General features: G+C 51.9%; 2 protein-coding genes across 2 annotated transcripts; both read right to left on the reverse strand.

Moving 5' to 3' along the window:
* Positions 1-2,204: 2,204 nt before the first annotated feature.
* On the reverse strand, positions 2,205-9,048 carry C14H8orf33 (chromosome 14 C8orf33 homolog). The gene is made up of 6 exons (XM_086473027.1): positions 8,981-9,048; positions 6,925-7,062; positions 6,009-6,736; positions 4,397-4,487; positions 4,135-4,281; positions 2,205-3,998 (listed from the first exon to the last, which is right to left on the reverse strand). Exons 2-6 carry the CDS (start codon positions 6,989-6,991, stop codon positions 3,802-3,804), a joined length of 1,230 nt encoding a protein of 409 aa, XP_086329153.1. The 5' UTR covers positions 6,992-7,062; positions 8,981-9,048; the 3' UTR covers positions 2,205-3,801.
* Positions 9,049-10,783: 1,735 nt separating this feature from the next.
* AMDHD2 (amidohydrolase domain containing 2) lies at positions 10,784-18,947 on the reverse strand. Its single transcript, XM_009952591.2, has 11 exons — positions 18,865-18,947; positions 18,213-18,349; positions 17,392-17,531; positions 16,967-17,021; positions 16,323-16,535; positions 15,096-15,184; positions 14,621-14,765; positions 14,249-14,356; positions 13,449-13,517; positions 12,898-12,999; positions 10,784-12,501 (listed from the first exon to the last, which is right to left on the reverse strand). The coding sequence occupies exons 1-11, from the start codon at positions 18,945-18,947 to the stop codon at positions 12,413-12,415; spliced, it is 1,230 nt and encodes a 409-aa protein (XP_009950893.2). The 3' UTR covers positions 10,784-12,412.
* Between the last annotated feature and the right edge of the window lie 959 nt (positions 18,948-19,906).

The following is a 19,906-nucleotide window of genomic DNA, read 5'->3' on the forward strand; positions in this document are numbered from 1 at the left end:
TGTTGTCTTCCTTTAAGTGGTAAGATTTTCTTCTTTCTAATTCAAAGAAAAGATAAGTTAGACTGGGGTTTTCCACCCCAAAGGAAGATAATAGAATATTTTACCCTTTAGGGGTTGTTAGATGCTGAGTCTGCAGTCTAACCTCAGCACTCTCAAAAAAAAAAAAGTGGCAGAAGGGAATATTAGTCACCCGAGTTACAGATTCAGCAGGACCAATTTGTTGTCTTTGCTGGTCTTGGGAGAGGGAGTTCTTGTAGAAGAGGCTGCTGGGACTCGGGAGATAATTTCAGCTGAACTCTGCAGGGATCCCTTGGAGATCCTTTGTAGGCTGTTCCTGAGTGACTCTGCGCTCTGATTACTCAAAGCAGAAGATGGGCAGCCCAGGGACCAATAAATGCCTTTCTGCTGACCAAGCCCAAGGGAAGGGATTGGAAGAATTTACCAATTAGTGCCCAGCATCCAGGTTGACAGCCAAAATGTGAGCAGGGACAAGCAGCCACCAGGACAGGGGCCAGTCTGCGAGGCAGGAGGCTGGCCATCGCCTGCTCTCTCCCTCCCAGAGGCAGGGTTTGTCTGGAATGGGATTGCATTTCCTAACCTTTGCTAGAGGGATCTTTTTACAGTCGAGGATGCCAAGCCTAAAAGGAGCAGAGATCACGCCCACATTTCTGCTGCCTCTGTGTGGAAACATCCTAGGTTCACCCTGCCACAGAACAGTTCTAAAATTCTTCACTTTGTCCTGCGAGACCTTGCCTCTGCTTTGCTACGGTGCATGGTCTGAGAAAAGTTACAGCATTCCTTCATCCTGTTACTCACTTTTGAAGTTGATCCTCAGCTCTTACTTTTTCAAGACCAATGCTATTAAGCAAATTTTGCTCTAGAGGCACTGTTGTACTTCACACTCTCTTTTTGCCTTGTCTTTAACTTATTCCTGAGGTCATGACCATGCTGGAAGATCTTGTAAGCAGTTTGCTGCCTACAAGCCTGGGCCTGGCGCTGCTGCACTACATTTAGGTGGGCAGTCACCAAAGAGGTACGGTACTGCAAATACAGCCACCCCTTTCACACCCATCTCAAATGAATGGCACAAAACTGAGGAGCGGATGCAGAAAGAGGCAGGCAAGTCAGAACAGAGATCAATTTTCTGCCAAAATTGAGCTACATTTCCTTAATGCAAGAACACTGGAACAGAGAACGCCAAGCAGATGAGAACATCTCCTTTCTCCCTCACTGCTGTACATCATTAACCCTTAGGGCATGGACCATGACTCCAGCCACATATATTTCAGCAACTAGTAGTGCAAAGCCCTGACCCAGACCTGACACTACTGTAATAAGAGACTTCATGGAAACCCTGAACAGCATTGAAATCCTAAAGAAAGGAATGCATTTTTTTAAAAAATGTCATTAAGACTGCACAGTGACTTCTATAAAGGGGAACAAACTGATGGAGCAGTGACCACATTTCCGAACTTCTAATAACATTGTTTGTTTCCTTTTGAACAAATGGTAATGCAGCAGAGACGCTTCAAACCTGCAAAGCTTAACAGTGAAGTAGAGACTGCTGTAATTTCAGAAGCAAAGTATTAGAGCTGCCTCTTCAAGACACAATCATTAATGAAATAATTTAGGCATGTCTGTCAAAAATGCAGGAGGCATCACCTTGACTACAAAAACAGGGACTGGACACAGAAAGGCAAAATGCCTTGTCCAAGATCACACAGTTGACGTGTGGAACTGACCCAGCCAGCTCTGGTCTTGCACTCAAGTTCACAGGTCAAGTAGGACACTCGGGGCTATGAAGTATCGCATCGGCAAACATTTGCCTTCCAAGTCCTCCAATAACGAAGCACTGTGAAAGGAATATGGGCTGGCTTTGCAGGTCAGCATTACTTAAAGACCTCTGAAAAATCCCAGGAGCCATTCACGTATCAGAGTGCATAAACCAGCCGGATTAGATTACACCAAATGGCCACCTCACTGGTACCGTTATTCCAGTTGTGAATGCCTAACGAAGAGCATAAGCAGAAGGCAATTAGGTAAGAATGCTTCTCAGAACACTCCTGCAGCCTTCCACACAGCACAGGATTTCATAACATTTTAGCAACAAGCTACACCCAAAACAAGACAAGGGAAAAAAATAACTATTTCCCAGACATATGCTGCATAACCAGCTAGGAAAGAAAACGGTTGTAGTTCCAAGGTCGTGGACGAGATGCTCTTTAATCTTAGTAAATGACATGAAAACACTAAAAGTTTGACAATGACACAGATTTTGTATGTCCAATATAAAATCCTGGAAATCCAAAAAATACTGTACATTGTTGTTCCATGCAATCAAAGTAACAGCAGGGCTCCTTGGCAAGTAAAATAATAATCTGCTAACCTATTGATTTCCAGAAGACTCAAAAGTCTTCCCTGCATATTTCTCCTCATCAGATATGTCATCCAGGTTCAGTTTCTCTTTATGGCTAGACAGGCATTCTTTAAAATATTTAAAACCAAACAGAAAAAAGTTCCTCGCAGGTGCAACTGACTGCATCAGAACTTAGTAATAAAATAAATTTTTTATAGCAAACATCGTGTTTTTGGAAGCCTTTCCCAGCAAAAGATTTCCACCACCTCTCAGCTGCTCTCAGTACACCCTGGAATCTGCCTACACTTCCATTTCTTGCTTCTCCTACGGGATGACGGGACTATAAAAAAGCAGGAAAGCACTGCACCCTAGGGACACCTGATACCAGGTTTCCTTTTAAAGGACTTCTGTTCCTTCAGCCTTTTTAGGTTTAGTGAGGAAGATCATCTGCATGAACACAGGAGACGGGTTCAGTGGCTGAAGCAGTATGGAAACACTGGAGACACGCACTCAACTGTTCAGAAAGCAAAAACTGAATACATATCAAATGCAAGGGAGTCTTTGGGCTCTCACAGTCCATTTCAATGCCACCCAAAGTCTGGCACGCAGCTGATTTATTCCCTGAGCCAGTGGTGGTTGGAACTGGGCTGCTTGCAAAGTAAACTTCTTTAAGAACTGATTGTACATCCTTCCTAGCTGGCCAGAACATGGCTTCAGCAACAGAAATCTTTCCCTGTCTGGAAACAACTGTCCTTACATCCCTAGGCTAGATTAAATCAGCATTTGCAGTTCTCTTCTAAAAGTCTGTACCTGTCAGTTCAAGAGATGAATAAGCAAGGATAATTCTCACTCATTTTCCTCCAAAATCCTGAACTCATACGCTCCAGATGGCAGTGATGACACACACTGCCCAGTGCCTTCTGGATACCAGAAGCTGCACTCACACAGGTTCATATGGAGGGGAAGCATTCAACCACCCATTATGCTTACACTGCTGGGTCTTCACAGAAGCTGGATCTTCATTACAAACCATTCCCTTCTGTGTGCATCACTGCCTCGTCTGCTGTAAAGGGTCTGCTCTATTTAAAAGCAATAGGAGAATGGGGAAAAGTCCCAGTATAAGAGACAGATTCTTAGATCAACATCAATTCTTATAGGAAGAAAACCAGATCCTTCCAGACTCTGTGCTGATCATTTGCAAAGGTGCCTTTCTACAGCGTGAGGACAGAGGAGTACTATGTAGACTGAGTCGTGGGGTCACATGCATGGTAGACAGATCTGTTTTGAGCCTCTAGGTAAGGCACTCTGAAAGAGAATCCTTTCTTTAGGAAATACACAGGGATTCTTGCACAACATTTTCTACTGCACAGCATCTTTCCACTGTTCTTAAGTTTACAGGAGATTTGGCACAGTTTTCAGCCACAGTTTTAGTCTAAGAGACTTTCCTACAAGAAATTAAAGCGAAACTCTTCTTGGGAAGTTTTGAATTTGAATAAGCCTGTGTTAAGTGTCCCAGGTGACTCTGAAGGGGATCCTGCTGAACCTTGGCTTTTCCTGCAAGCTCCTGAGTGCTTCCGGATGAACTTGCAGCTCTTGTTGCGGATGCTTCTCTTCACTTCCACGACCCTGGCAGATTTCACATCTTAAAGAGAGGAGAAAAGACCAATAAGAGATGTTTAGTCATCTCATACAGCGAGGTCACACTCTACAAAGCAACACGAAGGGCAGGAGTGAAGCCCTTTCTTCTTCTCTACTCCCACCGTGCAAAGTTCTCCTACCTGTTTCCATGAGCTTCAGCTCTTTGCGCCACTCCTCCTCCATTTTCTTCCTGTAGTCTCCAAACATGGCTCTCATGAGCTGACGCTTCTTCACCAGTGGAGCCTTGTCACTGCGCAGTGTCTTGATCGCACGGAGAGCCTCCTCGACTGAAGCAGCACAAAGCAGAAGCAACATACAGCTTAAGACTCCCTGGCGGCTCTGCCCCTGCATGCCTGCCAACCCTTCCCTCAGGGGAGAGCTCTCATTTACTTGAATGCTTACCCTGCTTTGGAGTGGGTTTCTGGGTCTTCAGGCCAAGTTCCAGCTGTTCCACACACCAGTCCACCTCTTTCCACAGCTGCTCATCTGACTGCTATGCAACATGGAACAGAGCGAGCATGAGGAAATAAGCCATCCAAAACCTAGAGCAGCAGTTGCTACACAGGAAGAAAGGTACCTGCATAAAGTCAGGACTACTCTAAATTTCATGTCCTGGCAATCAGTTTATACACTTCATTACATCTTCCCTATAGTGTTTTTCATTGGATAAAGCACTGGACTAATGTTCAGTTGCAACTCACTGCCTCTATTTGACATATTTAATATTTGGCTGCCATTCAGATGATGCTGTTTTCTGGAAAGCTGTCCAGGGACTTTCCTCCAAAAGAAGCTGTCAAATCAACTTACAGTTGAGAGGAATAAGCATTAACAACAAAAAACCCTACTCAAAACCTGCCCGAAATCAAAAGGCAAACAATGGATAAAATCAGAAGCTGAGTCTTGGTGTCTCGGCTCCTGTGTGCTTGCCCATCCAGAAATGCATGAGGAGAAGGAAGCTGAAGCCCACGAAGATGGAATAAGCCAAGTCTCATCAAGCAAAGCCAGCTGGCTAACTGAGCAGTGGAAGGGAGAGGGAAACAGGGCTGCACCTTGGGGCTGAAGCAATTCTTAACTGTTATGCACAAGTAAATACAAAAGCCCTCATGCTGTCTCCTCCTTTTCCTTACAACAGTCTTCTTCCAATGGGCTGGAAGGGCTTTACATCACCTTCAAATCTTTTTACCGTTCTGGTGCTCGGCAGTGTTTATTAGTAGGGCTTTTGGTGAAGCAGCACTTTGGATGGAATACTTCCAAGAGGCAGGTGAACACTCAGTGTGACTTCCATGTAGAGTATTAGTGAAAGCAAGGTTTTTGTAATTTCGTATTTCAGTATCACTCAGCTGGCATTGTTTGTTCATAGGAACTACACCAGTGCTGAAAAGAAAAATAAAATGAAGACCTGGACCTCAGCAGAACATTAGAAAACCTCAGGGTGTGCCTTAATGGTGTTTACACGTAACTTGCAACTTCAGTCGGGTTCTGGGCTGTGCCTTACGGTGGGAACCTTCTCAGAAGCACCCTTAAGCTTTGCACCAGACCCTGATCCAACCTCGGCTACACCAGGTAGAAGCTCTGCACCTCAGCTTTGCTATTTGCATTGTGTGAGCAATTCATCCTGCCCACTAACATGCCAATCAGGGGTACAGTGTAAGGTTCAGCATGCACAGACACCGGCTGGGCATTGACTGAGGACAGTTACGTCCATCTTTCATTTTTATTTTTTTTAAGAAAACATGGCACCCAGCTTCCCAGGATTAGCCGTCACAAATCTAAACATTAAATGGTTCAGCACAGGTCTGAAGCAGACAACAAAGGACTGTTAATTTCCTTTCCACTAATTAGGTTCCTCAACTGTCTAGCAGAGAAAGAAAACAGCAGCTGTAAGAAACAAGCAGCAGTCCTTGTCTTTCAGCTTTCATCTCAAGCCAGTATACTGTGAAACCAGGCAAAGAGATAAGGTTTCTCTTTTGCTCAGGAGTTTATAAATTATGGGATCCCATCAACATTTAAATACCTGAGAGGTCTCATCCTGGTGGGAAGTATCTTTATCTTGACATCTGTTAGCTTCTGACTTTGCCTTCCTGTTGATCTCAGTTTCTTCTGTCTCCTTTTTACTGATAGATGTTTTTTGTTTCTTCTTCTTTTTCTTCTTCTGGGCAGGTCCATCTGCTGTTGGTCTCTCTGTCATTGCCTCATCTGCAGGGGCAGTCTCTGGTTGGGGGATCTGTAATGTGACATGGCTTCCATCCTCTTTGGGTGCACTACCTGTGCCTTGAGTCACCTCAGGCTTCTGCAAGGCTGATGTCCGCAGCATACCTGCTGACTCAGCAGGCAGTGAACTACCCAGCACTTCACAATCTGCTGTACGCGCCACACATTGGCTTGCCGGAACTAACCGAGCCAGAGGACTGTCTTCGTCTGGAACTGCAAAGTTGAAAGCAAACTTGGGTTCTTGTCCAGTGGCAGCGAAACTCAAGGCTCCATTCCAGTTCTCCTGCTCGGTGGCTCTTACATTAGTTTGTATCTGCTCAGCACCGCTGACGCCAGAGACTGCTTCCAAAGGCGTGCTAGTCGCTTCTGGGTTGATCTCAGAAAGCGTAAAATCAAATTGGAAGCTGTTGTCAGATGATGTGAACAACTTTGGCTTTGCCTCAGAGATTTGGTCAGATTGTTTCCCATACACCACACCGTATGAACCCTGCCCAGTGCTTTGCTGGACTTCCACATCACCAGGTTTCACCTCTAGAAAAGACAGAAGAATAATGTTTCTACCAACATGCCAGTTTCCTGCTACGGGGATGCCACTGCTACTGCAACTCCCTCTGTAAAGCACTGCCACAGGGACGTGAGCCAATCAAAAGCTGCAGTGTAAGAAACTTACAGAAAAGAACCGAATATCAGCATCCCCTGAAGGGACAGTTCAAGCTCACCTGCTTTCTCCATGCTTTTCCGATCCTCAGCCATCTTGAGGCAATAATCCCCAAACACGTGATTCATCACTTGTTGCTTCTTCACAAAAGGAGTCTCACGGGAGCACAGGACCTCGAGGATGTGCTGCGTCTCCTCTGCTGCACTCAAGAAAAAGACCGAGAGACAAGAAAAAGGTTATGGTGGGCCTTACAAACCATACTGTGGGATGCCGATGAGCGGGTCTTCTGTGTTCACACCACCTCTGACTAATCCATGACTCGCATTCAATTGAAAGGAAACTCCAAGTGCTTCCAGAAGCTGAAATGCTGTGAAATGTTCTTAAAGGACAAAAAAACCCCCCAAAAAACAAACCAAAACCTTAGCTGCTTATTATAGATGGTAAGGACCTTACACTGCAGTAAGTGCACTGCTAACGGCACAGAAGCTACACAGGGCTTAATAACCCTTCCCCCAAAGCAACTGACAAATCCATGAGCCTAGCTCAGTGTCTCTTCTTCAGAAAACTGGAAAAAATCTGACCGAGTAGCGAGCACACCCTGAAAAGCAGGACTCTTGCTTCATGCTCATACAAACCAGCCTGACCAAACAGTAATCCCAATTCTTCGCGTCAGAGCAAATTCTCTAACATGTATAGTTGTTCTTCTGTGACAGCGGTCCCCAAAGAGCTCAGCTGGAGAACTCTGGATATGCACAGTCCTCTAGTGTTTGTCTCACACTTTTCAAGCCACAAAAAAGCTTGATGTCCTACACTAGTATTTTGGAATGGGCACATGCCCATCTCTCTTGGCTGCTGTGCATCTCTCGTAGACTCTCCAAAGGAGGTGTATCTTGCAGATCCAACACCAAGAGTCCTAGGCTAGGAACAGAGTAATGGCACACGTGAGGCAGAAATGCCGCAGTGGGGCTGTGACCACCCATGAAAGAGGGATGCACCCTCATAGCACTTGGGTGTCAGGGTCCTGAGCACACATTTCCCCCTACTTCAAGGGGTTTAGTGGGCTGGATTCAAGGCCAGATTGTTAATAAGGGCTGTTACAAAGAAGAGCTAGAAAAAGCTTCAGAGGAACCTCTCCCTCACTCACTTGGGAGTTATTTTATGCTGAGAACCTCATGCGTAACACTGATGCAGCCAGGTACCTCATTGATCCACACCTTCAACTCCTGGCTAGAGCCTGGATCTGCCTCATCACTGCAGACTGGCAATCCGGACTCCAGGCAGGGCCTGGTTACCATCAGCAGTACTGCTCTGCTCTCCTGGGTCAGGTACTGTGCGAACAGGCTCTTTTCTGGCCAAGTCATTGCCTCTGCTTGCCTTGTCACTGTGCTCGGCTCCTGCATCCCCTCTGGGAGCAGCCTTCCCCTGCTGCTGCTGGACACTAGCTACTGAGCACAAGAAATGGGTGTAACAAAAGGGTCTGATGCTCAGGCACGGTGTGTGGCCAGGTGTTGCCACATACCCACGTAGCACACTGCTACATCCTCCGGTGGACCAGCAAACACTCTCCCAGGCAACCCACAAAGGACAGCCACTCCCCTCCACTAAATGTTACATACCAGCAGTCAGTAGGAGCAGGACACATGTCTTCATCTATTTACAAGACTAGACAAACTGTGATCTTCTGAAAAGTATTTTATAGGATTTTATCTTTCATGTAGTTTCTCCTTGGAACAAGAACAATGAGGAGCAAGCTTCACAAAAAAAAAACCTACTGGTGTTTAAGGGCCAGATGCACCGACACAGTATCTCCTTAAGACTGGAAAACAAAAGCAGAGCTGTAGCAGAACCAAACAACAACCCGCTAGATTGGAAGATGAGAACACAGAAAGAATACAGATAACAGGGAGAACGAACGTCACAGGAAGGAAAGATAAAGCTGCTTCTAGACAGACAGTTCTTAAAGTTCAGTGCTTTACATTGTTCTGTATTTAGAACAAATCCCATATTAACACAAGAATAGGAAACACACAGGAGAGAAAAAACAGAAAAATGTCCAGGTCTGCTAAAGCAGACCTGAGGCTGGAATACAGCAGCAGACTGTGAAAGAGGCAACGTACCTTGTTTTGGGGTTGGGTTGAGGTGAAGTAGGTTTGCCTCCAGCTGCGAAATACACCACTCCAGCTCATCTTGGAACGTGCCTTGGAGAGCCTTGGACATGGGATGGGGGAAGGCACAATGTTTAAAAGCAGCACAAATCTCTCACCTGTAAAACTGATCCCAAACCTGGGTTTTCTGAAGTCCTCTCCCCTCTTATAGGAAATCAGACTAGTGGGTCATAAACCTCTTTTCTAGCTTTACGCTTGAGTTGTGCTGTGTAACAGCTCAAGTTATACCAGAAATCAACACAGCACAGGGTGGGACGCATGCCCTGCAATACTGCCTATTTGGAGAGCACCAACTGAGCTCTCTTCATGACAAAAGTTAGAAACAATAAACCCTTACTAGCAGCAAACCACCCACTCCCAGCAAGCCAGGACTTCCCACAGATTGTTTTGTTGTTTTTTTTTTTTTTCTCCTTCTCCCATTTCAAAGGCCCCAAATGGAAGATTTCTCATTTTTCCTGAAGCTTATTCTATGCACAATATGTGTCCACAGCAAGAACTTTTCCTCCAGCACAGCTCTGGCGATACACCAAATTTATCTTTATGCTAAACACAAGTCTTTAAACTACCTTTGCTGTATTTTTATCCCGTCTGCCTCCTGCCATGCAGGTGCAAAGCAAGGCTTAGGAGTCTGCCAGCGAACAAGACAGTCGTCACAACGCATTAGGAAATGAAAAAACTCTTGCCTGAGCAGAATAACGAGGTGACCAGAGACTGGGAAAGGCAGGCGCAAGGGCCAGGGAAGCCCTTGAGAGGCAGCCTCCCGGGAGCCGGGGCACTGCCGCGGGCCGGCGCAGAGCCTGGGCCCGGGCCAAGGGCCGGTGGAGCGGGGGATGCCCCAGAACACAAGCAAGAGGCAGAGCGGGACCGAGCAGAGCTCTTACCGGCTCCATGCTGGGCTCTCTCCGCGCCACCACGGGGAGGAAACCGGGCCCTCTGCCACCGCCCACCTCCGGTCACGGAGCAGCGGGTGGGGGCCCAGGCTCCCGCTCCGCCCGGGCCGTGGCCGGCACCAGCGCCGGAGGCCCGAGGCCTGCCCACCACCCCCCAGCCGCCGGGGCCGGGCCTGAGGCAACCGCCGAGGCCCGGGGGGTGACAGCGGCCAGAGCCCCCGACGTGCACCGCCCAAACGCTTCCCCCCGCCGCGGTCCGCCCGCCGCCCCTCCGGCCGCGCCCCGCGCCCCCGTTCCGCCCGCCGAGCTGAGGGAAAGCGGGGCTGCCCAGGCCCGCCTCGCCCCTCGGGGCCCCGGCGCCCAGCGCGGACGCGCCGGGGAGGGACGGGCAGAGGCCGCCGTGGGCCACCACCGCCACGGGGGCGGCCCCGCCGCTCGGCCCCAGCGCCGGCCCGCCCTAGCCGGGGCCTGCGCGGGGCGGGCCGGGTGCCCCGGTACGAAGCCTTCCCCCGCGGCCGGGCGAGCCAAGGCTGGGGACGCCCTGGCGGGAGGCGGATCGGAGGGACCGAGCGGCCCCCTCGGCGGGGCCTCTGCCCCCCACAAGCTCGCCTCCGCCTCCCCTCAGCCCGGGGGGCCGCATCGCCGCCGGCGGGACAGCCCGGCTGCAGCCTCCCTCCGTGGGACAGGTCCCGCGGGCCCTCCGAGCGCCCACACCAGCGTTGTTCCCGTCGAGACACAGAGGCCACGGCGCCGCTGGCAGCTCCCATCCCAGCCTGATGCACGTCGTGCTGCCGTGCCACACCATGGGTCGGGCACAGCGTATCTTCAGCAGGCAAAAGACGTCAAATTCCATTTCTAGTTTAGATTTCCTTTTGATTATTTAATTTTGTAAATAATTTTTAAAAAAGTTAGACACCTTGTTTCATACACATTTTTTTCCCTTGGATTTTTTTCAACAGCAGTCAAAAGTGCCCCTGCTGAGATCTGTAACGCTGTAGCATGTCGCATTTCACAGCAGAGTATTTGATGTCTCTTTCAAATGCTTCAGATCGTGGAGGTTACAATTTCTGCTGACATTGGCAGTTGATGTTAGAAATTCTCCAAGGCTGCCAGTTATTCCAGCAGGGCTCTGAAGCGCTGGGAAAGCACTTCCAAATGTTGCTGTTAAAGGTTATAAAAAAGTACTGGAAAAATCAGCACACCTCTGCCAACCCCAACCAGACTTCCATCTTGCCTTACAACCTCCACCCTTGCTAAGACTTAGCCCTCGTCAAAGCCCTCCCCTGACTACAGAAAACATCTAATCGGTTTGAGGCTTATCAAAGGCTGTCTAAGACTTATTATTATGAGGCTTTTCTGACTGCAGTAGGTTTGAAATCAGCATTGGTCTTCGCATAGAAGTATCCAAGTGTCAGGAAAAGAGCTGACAGTCAAGTATTGGAGAAGATAATAATGAGCATGGGAATAATGAGCTATCAGCAACTGTCTTGAAAGGTCAGAATCCCACTGCAGTTCTCTTCTCCCTCAGTCCCCGAGCTGGACCGAGGGCTCGTGAACCCATCACAACCAGTCTGGATGCATCCCCTAAAGCAAAAGTTTCCCCTCCATGGCCTGAGGAACACACAAACCCATCAGATGATGCAAAGGCTCCACTAGGTATGGCTGGGCACAGAGCCTGCAGAACCCACCTAGCTAGAACAAAGGGTTAAGAGGAACATTGCTTTCTGTGGCAAGATGCTGTCCATGTCTCCAGCTGAAACCACATGCTGTGGACTCAATGCCCATACAGAGAAAAGGCACAAAGGACCAGCAATGCCTCATTTTTCCTGGGTTTGATCTCTGCCCTGAGGATTCAGCCCACATGGATTCACAGCCTCACAACGGCACTGAGTCAGCGAGCCATGACAGCCTTGCTCTGAGAACACACGACAGAGGGACTGCCGGGAGATCAGAACGTGATCCTCAACTCCTGCTGACACAACAGGAACCTTTTAACGTGAAAAGCTGCAAGCTGAGCTGGTGGAAGCTGATGTCTAACCAGCCATGGCTGCCCAGAAGTGAGGCAAACAGCAGGCAGAGGAACAGAAATGGCTTGAGCCTGCCTTGGGCACGGCGCAGGTTAGTGTGTGCTGTATAAAACAGTGCAAAGGCTGGGACAGCTTCACACTGCTGTGAGATGGAGACAGGAGCACCTCTGTCTGGGGACTCCATGCAGGACAGCTGTGCAGTCCTTCAGGTCACTCCAGGGACTGACAACCCCCCCCAACATGGATCTGCCTGCTTTCCCCACTCCACCAACTGAGCACCAACAAATTTGTTGCAGGCATGGCTGTAACTGGAAGCAGCGGTTGCGCTGGAAAACGCAGCTCTTTGGTATGAGGCTCCTTTAAGGGAGTTGCAGGAAGGAATTAAAAAAAAAAAAAAAAGTGGAGTGGTTACCAAAGCTGCTAACCACAGTGCCAGGGAGCCTCAGAGGGCACAGGACAGCCCAGTGTCACATGCCTAACGCATCCTGTCTCCAGACTTCCTCGCCTGCGATGTACGTGGCTCGCACATACAGCTCATCATTCATCATCAGGAAATCTGCATCGGACAAGAGAGAAAGGAAGCAGCTGTCAAGAGAAACAGAGCAGCTCAAGCTGGCTGCGAAGAGCTGGGCCCAGTGGGAAAGAGCTCCTCCCCACCCCAGAAATGGCAGCAGGACGGCAGTGCGGTGCCATCCTTGCTGTGGCAGCTCTGCTCCGTGCTTGGCTGAGATGTGGGGTCTCTCCAAAGGGCTTGCAGACCACCACCAGCATCCAAGGGAAAAGCCACTGGAGCAAAAGCCCAGAGTGAATCCCAGGCAGAGTGAGTCTCCCTGCAGCTCCTACTGAAGCAGGAGATGAAGATGCATTTGCAGCAGCCTCTTCTTTGCTCCAGCACCTGGGAGCCCTCACACCATTGTCCCCATACCAGTTCCTGCTGTCCCCATACCGGTACCTGCATCGGAGTCATAATTGAGCGTCCCCTTTTTGTGTTCGATCCCCAGGAGCTGGGCGGGATGCAGAGATGCTGCCTCCAACGCAGTCTCTACTGAGCACCCTTGGACAGAGAAGGAGGGAGACATTAGGGCAGCAAACACCCCTGTTGCCAGAGCAGCCAAACCCCCCTGGCTAAGGCAACTGTCAGCCTGGCAGGGACCTGAGCTGGAACACCCTCGCCACAGCTAGGTGGAGCTGGGGAGGGGAAACATCCCTACGGGGAGACAGCGGGAAGAGGAGAACTGAATACCTAAGGTGTGGGGAGGGAAAAATCATTCGCCTTTGTGAGAAAGCAGCAGGAGAGTTCACCTCTCATTAGTGCCATGGGTTAAAATGAAACCTCCCCTCAAAAAGGTGCTCAGCTGAGGCCAGTGCTGCTGATCCCAGCCCTTCTCATCATGTCTCCGGTGAGAGGGAACGTTCCCTGGTGGAGCAGACACAGCTGGCAAAAGCAAGACCTCTTCCCCTCTCAACAGAGGGTGCAACAGCTTGTGGACAAGGCTCACTTACCCGTGGCTTCTTGGAAGTGCCGCACACATGTGTCCATGGTCGCCACACTACCGCTCAGGGTCTTTGTGCCTGGGAGAGGAACAAGATGGCACTGAGCAGGTCCCACAACTCATAGCAAGAAGCGACGCGGTGGGAAAGCACAGCGTGACCAGCACGGGCAAAAATCTTGGGTTGCACGACGAGCAAGATGAAGGGCCCACAGCCATCGCTGCCAAGTGACAGAACGAGGCAAGAGAGAGCCCGTGCTGGCAGCACAGGTAGAGGTACTGGGATGCCACCCCGCAGCTCCAGCTGGAGACCAGCTGGACTGGGTGAAACTAGCTCACAATGCAGGCACCTGCTGCCAGAGACAGAGGAAGGAAACTGAGAAAGGAACGATCCTTCTCTGAAATACCTTCCCAGTCTCCAGCTGCTTCCAGCTTAGGGAACTGTTAGCAAGAAGTGGTAGTGTTACAGTAAAGCCAAGGGACAATAAATATCTGTAGGATTTCTCTCTCCTTTCTGACCCTGCTGGGACCCCTGGCATCCACGACACTGGGCAAGGAGGCGTTCAAAGGCGTTGCAGGCAGCTACAAATGGACAGATTCCTCCTCGTTTCATGCAGATGGGGCACTTCCCCTCTCTACAAAGTGCCTCATTCTCCCCAGGGCCAAGTCACTGCAGAGCCATCAGGCACCAAAAGCCAAAAGGGTGGCACAAGCGCTGCCTCACACCAACAGGCATGGCAAGGTGTGCTGAGCTCTCCAGGAATGGGCACGAGTGGCAGCGCTGTCCCCAGCTTTTTAGCAAGAGGCAGTTACCTGCAATGTAGGTGTTCAGCCCATCGATCTCCACCACCTGCTGACCCAGCGTGTGCCGACCCGGGGCCAGCCCCATGCCAGCGATCGCATCCGTCACCAGCACCAGGCCTGAGGAAGGCAAAGAAAAAGGCGGCGTTAGCTTTGCCGCTGATCTTGCTGCAGCTCCAAGCACTGCGCCACACCGGCCCTCCTGGAGAGGGGCCGAAGTGTCTCTTGGCACATCCAATCCAAGCAAGAGGGCTGGCAGGTCAGCAGACGTGGCTGTGACCTCTTCCAGGCCCCGAGGGGAGCATGCCACAGCACTTGCACAAGTGGGAGATGGCACAGCACTCGGGAAGGCTGCTGACACTGCATGGGCCTGGCACGGCTCACCTTTGGGGTGGGCTCGGTGGGCGATTCGCAGGGCAGCAGGGTTGGTGTGGATGCCATCAGAGATCATGCCGTAGAAGACTCTCCGCCCAGCGGGAATCTTGTCACTCGTCAGCAGTCCCACGATCCCAGGGTCGCGATGGTGGAACTGCCCGAGGGGAGAGAGGATAAGCTGTGGAGCACCACCAGGACGCGTGGGCTGAGACCCTTCCAGTCAGGGGACGCAGCTAGCATCTCTATCACACAGCGCCTCGCAGCTTGGCACTCTGTCCTTTACCAGACAGATCTGTGCGTTTCCTCGAATTTCAAGAGTCTGCTACAGCCTTGACCCCCTTTTAGATAAGCCAGAGGTTTGGTGCTGAAACCTCATTGCAAGGCCTGGTACAAAAGAAGCTGGGGAGAGTATGCATCTGTGGGGAGGAGGAGAGAAAGCACCAAAAGCAGTATCAGCGCAGGGCAAGTGCCCTCGGCTACTCACTGGCAACATGGCATTGAAGAGGTGAGTGATGAAGGTAGCGCCGTGCTGCACAGCCACCTCAGCCTGGGAGAGATTAGCCACTGAGTGACCTGGGAACAAAGACCAACGCGTGATTTTTCCATCCATCTTCATTTATTTCCCTACAGGAGTGAAGATGCTCTGTCACTAGGACTCCACTCTGGGCTAAGGTCTGAGATGCCAGCCTCAGCACAGAGATGTCTGGCCATGACTGTGGGGGACGCTGGCAGTGGGTGTTTCACCGTTCACATCACAACCACCACAAATGCTGCCTTGCTCACACAGAGCTGCCTTCGGGCTGGGTTAGAGGCCCGAGGACATGCCTTTCTGCTGTCCTCAGATACTTTAAAGGCTTTATAGAGGTGTCAAGGGAGCAGAGACAGTGGGGACTTTGTCAAGAAAGAATATAGGGACAAAACTATCCAGAAAGAAAGTTCTGTTTTCCCCAACATGGACAGCAGCTCTAATGCTCTGTGGGCAAACCTCGCCTTTCTGTAGTTCTTCACTTTATGGGGGCTCTGCGATAGAAGGTGCTCTGCTGTACGAATGCCCTTCTCACTTAAGGTTTAATGTCACCCTGAATAACTCCACACCACCTTTTTTAAAAAAAAACAAAACAAAACAAACAAAACCCAAAAGGATTTCTTCAATGATCTGAGGCAAAGAGGAGTTTGTGAAACAGAGGACAAGAAAAATGCAGACAGTTTTAAGGCAGTGGCCAGCAAGACATTGGAGGGAGAGGTCTCCTACAGCGCTTCCAGTTGAAAAACAAAGTTATCAAAACCCAACAGTAACCTTTGGAAAATGATTTCACCTGTCAAATAAAGCCTAAAGCAGTTGAACTTCAGAGTTTGAACCTTTCCACGTTGTCAACGCTCAAATTATACCTTTATGCAAGTAAGACTGCTAGTCTTTCCTGAGTTTGAGTAGTAGCACCAAATGGTGCCTTGTGTTAAATGGCAGGGGCTCCTCAATCAATACGAAGTTTGGCCCTTACTGTACAAAGGGCAACAGATTCACAGCATCAAGCAAGGTCCCCATTTGTGACAGGTCTGTCACCTCCACATAGGCCAGGGAAGAGAAAATCCCACCCTGTCCAGTTGTACTGAGACACCATTAGAGATGCTACAGCCCTGAGAGAGGGGCTGCCTGGCCCATGTGGCAGAGGGAGACAGAGCCTCCCCACACCTCCTCTGCCCCAGCCCTTACCGAGCGAGACGCAGATGCCCCGCTTGGTGAGTTCCCGGATCACCTCACTGCTCCTCTTCATCTCGGGGGCCAGGGTGACTATCCGGACACAGTCCAGGGACCCGTAGGTGGCGAGCAGGTCCTGGAAGGCACCTGCCTCGAAGGTGCGGAGGCAGTGCTCCGGGTGCGCCCCTTTCTTCTCCTTGCTGATGAACGGTCCTTCCAGATGGGCCCCTGCCCAAACAGGAACACAAAGCCATGACCCTTCCTCTCCCCAACAAGGACCAAGAAATCTCCTGTGTCTACCCTGCTCCAGCCAAGCTCTTCCCATTCTCCTGCAGCAAAACACATGGCTCGGGTAACTCCGAGCTCAGCCCAGTGAAAGATGCAGCGCTGGCCACTGGCCAAGCCAAGCCACCCCACCCCACTGTGGGGCCCAAAAGGGCTGGAGCAGCACAGGTACGATGGCAGAGACCACGGCAAAGGCCCAGCACAGCTTGAGGGAGAAAGCAGGTCTGGGCCCAGCTGTGCATCCTTCCCACTGAGAGCGCTCCAGCCCCCATTTGTGCTGTCCCTTCAGTAGTTTCTTTCTCCTTAACAACAAACAAGATCATTGCCTGCCTAGAGTGACACTAGAGAGGACAGCAAGGGACAAACCCACTTACCCAGGATACCTGCTCCGTGGGCTCCACCATTTCTTATACCGATCTGAGGGAGAACCTAGAGAAAAGGGTTTGCAAGACATGGCACCCCAGCCATGACACCCCAGCCTGCCAAACCAAACCAAAACCTCGACTCTGGAGAGAGCTTTACAGCTGGACCACTTGAGACCACCAGACAAACACAGGTCACAAAGGAAAAGCCAGCTGCAAGCCCTGTTTTGCAAGGCTGGCCTGGGTGACATCACTGTCTCAGCAGTGTGAAGGTTAAGGGCAAGAAAACCAGGGGTAGAGTCCAGCTCCTCATGCCCACAACCCTTCCGCCAAGGCAGCTATCCCAGCCTCTGCAGAATCAGCCTTGGTTCTCTCACCTCTTGGTACCAACCTCAGCCCTTTATTACCCTGTGGATGAGAGGGGAAAAGTCACTTACCTGGTGGTACACAGATGGAGGAGAGGTCACCAGGGTGGGACAGAAGGAGGTCACTCCATGGGAGAGGATTTTCTGACTGACCAGGTCGATCCCTGATTTGAAGTCATCTGTAGCCAGGGAGAAGTCCACCCCAAAGCCTCCTGCACCATGAACAAAACAGAGGTGGAACTGCAGCTTCCCCAGTGGACGTTTTTCCACCTGAAAATGCCGAAGAAACATTTTGTGTGACTGGAGCAAGCCTCTCCGTTTGCACGGCACTGACCAGAAGCAAAGGGCTCTGCCAGCAGCTCTGTGCTACATTCACGAGGCTCCATGAGTACAAATCCAACCAATGCTGTCCTTCTGAAGTGCTTTCCCCCACAGCATTCCAGTGTTTTGCAAGCACCGACTTTTTATTTCAATGCGAGGCAAAATCTGAGGATTCCCCACTGACGAGGGGACCTGACTTCCAACATAAGCTACCATAGAACAAGCTCCTCTTGACCCTCAGCAAAGAGCTATTGCAGGTCCTGCTCTGTCCTCTCCACATCCTGGACCGGATAGGGTGGGCATGCCGCCAGCCCAGGGGCAGGATAAAATGTTGTTAAAAATGAGGTTAAGAGGAAAGCTGGGCTGAAAACCCCACTGAGCCAAAGGGGATCAATTATGTGACAGCAGCAACCATGGGCAAAATTATTCTTAAGTTTGGTGACTCACATCTCCCTCGAGCAGCTGAAACACACTTGGTCATGGGCAGTATGCACACAGCAGGGTTTGAAGGTCCAGGATGGGCAAAGTCAGGATCCCCCGCCCCCCTGCGAGCACACACAGCCTCACTGTACCATTGATCTGGACGTCGATGAAGCCCGGGGCAATGATGCTGTCCTTGCAGTCCAGCTGGATGTCAGCAGAGCCCTTCTCATCAAAGAAGAGTTTCTCTGGGTTGAGGATCTTCCCCTCTCGCACCCACAGGTCCTCCCTGAAGGGACAGTTTCGCTCATGTGCCATCTGCGGTGGAGCACACAGGAGCAGGTGGCCGTGGCCCCAACGACAGGGGTGGCCTTGGGCAGAGCTGGCCCCACCGGCACCCTCCACCATGGGCTCTCCAATGTCTGCTAGAGTAGAGCTGCTCCTCCAGCAGTGACACAACTGGCAGTCCTCTCTCTGCCTGCCCTCTAGCTTTGCAAAACTCGCAGGAAAGGGGATTTTCATGGGCTGCCTGTCAAAGGCGGTGGTGATAGCCGAGGGGCCCAGGGGCTGGCAGAAGAGGCAAACCGAAGGACTAGGGGCGCCGAGAGGGGCTGTCTCCTTCAGAAATCAGGGGGAGGGAAGGAGGGAGAGCAGGAGCACGGCGAGAGCCAACAGCTGATCACCGGGGGCCCTGGGAACAGTCCCTCGGGCGCTTCAGGCTCCGGGTCAGCTCTACAGCCCCGCCGGGAGCCCCGGCACCCCCCTGGTACCCCCAAGCAACCCCGGTATCCCGGCAGCTCTCACCTCTGGAGCTGGTGGCCCCTCAGGATGCGGCAGTTGGTGAACTGGACGATGGGCGCCTCCGAGACGGATTTGTTGGACGGCATCGTGGGGCTGCGGGAGCCAGAGGGACCGGGGGACCCGCCCGGGGACCGGGGTCAGGGGCACGGGGCGGGGACCGGGGGTGGCGAGCGGGGCAAGGCCGCAGCTCCGGTGCGAGCGGCCGCCGCGGGAACGGGGAGCCAGTGAGTCGCGAAGGGGCCGCAGCACGGCCCCGGGGGCAGGCGGCGGGTAGGACCCCGTCCCTCCCCGGGGCTCCGGGCCGACGCTGTGCGGGCAGGCCCCGCCGCAGGCCCCGGTCAGGGCCGGGCCCGGTGCAGCCCCTTCCTCCGCGGGGCAGCGGCGGGGAGCGGGACACCCGGGGGCGGGGCCGGGGCGGGGCGCGAAGCGACCGCCGGCCTTAGCCCGCAGCGCCGCTGGTTCCCGGTCACGTGAGCCCGCTCAGCTGACGCGCCGGGATTCCCCACCCGCCCCGCCCCACGTGACCGTCCGTCGTCGTCACACGCCGCACCCTCAGCCCCCCCCAACCCGGGAACCGCCATCATGGGAAGGGCGCCGCCATCTTGAGGAGGTCGGTGGTTCCGCAGAGGCGGGCCGGGCTGAGGGGAGCGGGCGGGCCCTGACGCCACGACCTGGCTTTGGAAGCCTGTGGTGAAGGGGAACCGGCGGTGGAGGAGCTCCCTTCCACAGCTGTCTTCGGCCCCGGGGGCTCTTGGTGGCCCACACAGGCTGCTGGGCCTGTGGCCTGGCACTGTCACAGCGCTGGAGGTGGCTGCGGGGGTGACGCTGTCGAGGGGTGCCTGCTATTGCCCGGGGTCGTGCTTGGCCTGCCACTCCTTCCTCGCAGCGAGTGTCTCAGGGCATTTACTCTCTGTATCCGGTGTAATCACAACAGCAGTAAATGGAAGTGAGTAACGTTCCCTACTGGAGCCTCTAAGGGGGCTGGCAGCAGCACATGCTGGTGCTTCGCTGCAGTGTGTAACACGGAGCTGACGAAATGCTCTTG

The sequence above is a fragment of the Leptosomus discolor genome, chromosome 14, assembly GCF_034619465.1.
Source record: "Leptosomus discolor isolate bLepDis1 chromosome 14, bLepDis1.hap2, whole genome shotgun sequence".
Classification (NCBI taxonomy): domain Eukaryota; kingdom Metazoa; phylum Chordata; class Aves; order Leptosomiformes; family Leptosomidae; genus Leptosomus; species Leptosomus discolor.

Coding starts and splice junctions, on each gene's coding strand:
- AMDHD2 (XM_009952591.2), bottom strand. CDS start 18,947: ATGCCGTCCAACAAATCCGTCTCGGAGGCGCCCATCGTCCAGTTCACC. Junction 17,022..17,391: donor CTCCATCTGTGTACCACCAG/GTAAGTGACTTT, acceptor CCTTTTCTCTAG/GTTCTCCCTCAGATCGGTAT. Junction 12,502..12,897: donor CAATTATGACTCCGATGCAG/GTACCGGTATGG, acceptor TGTCCGATGCAG/ATTTCCTGATGATGAATGAT.
- C14H8orf33 (XM_086473027.1), bottom strand. CDS start 6,991: ATGAATCACGTGTTTGGGGATTATTGCCTCAAGATGGCTGAGGATCGG. Junction 4,282..4,396: donor GAAACCCACTCCAAAGCAGG/GTAAGCATTCAA, acceptor GTGCTGCTTCAG/TCGAGGAGGCTCTCCGTGCG. Junction 3,999..4,134: donor GCTGAAGCTCATGGAAACAG/GTAGGAGAACTT, acceptor CCTCTCTTTAAG/ATGTGAAATCTGCCAGGGTC.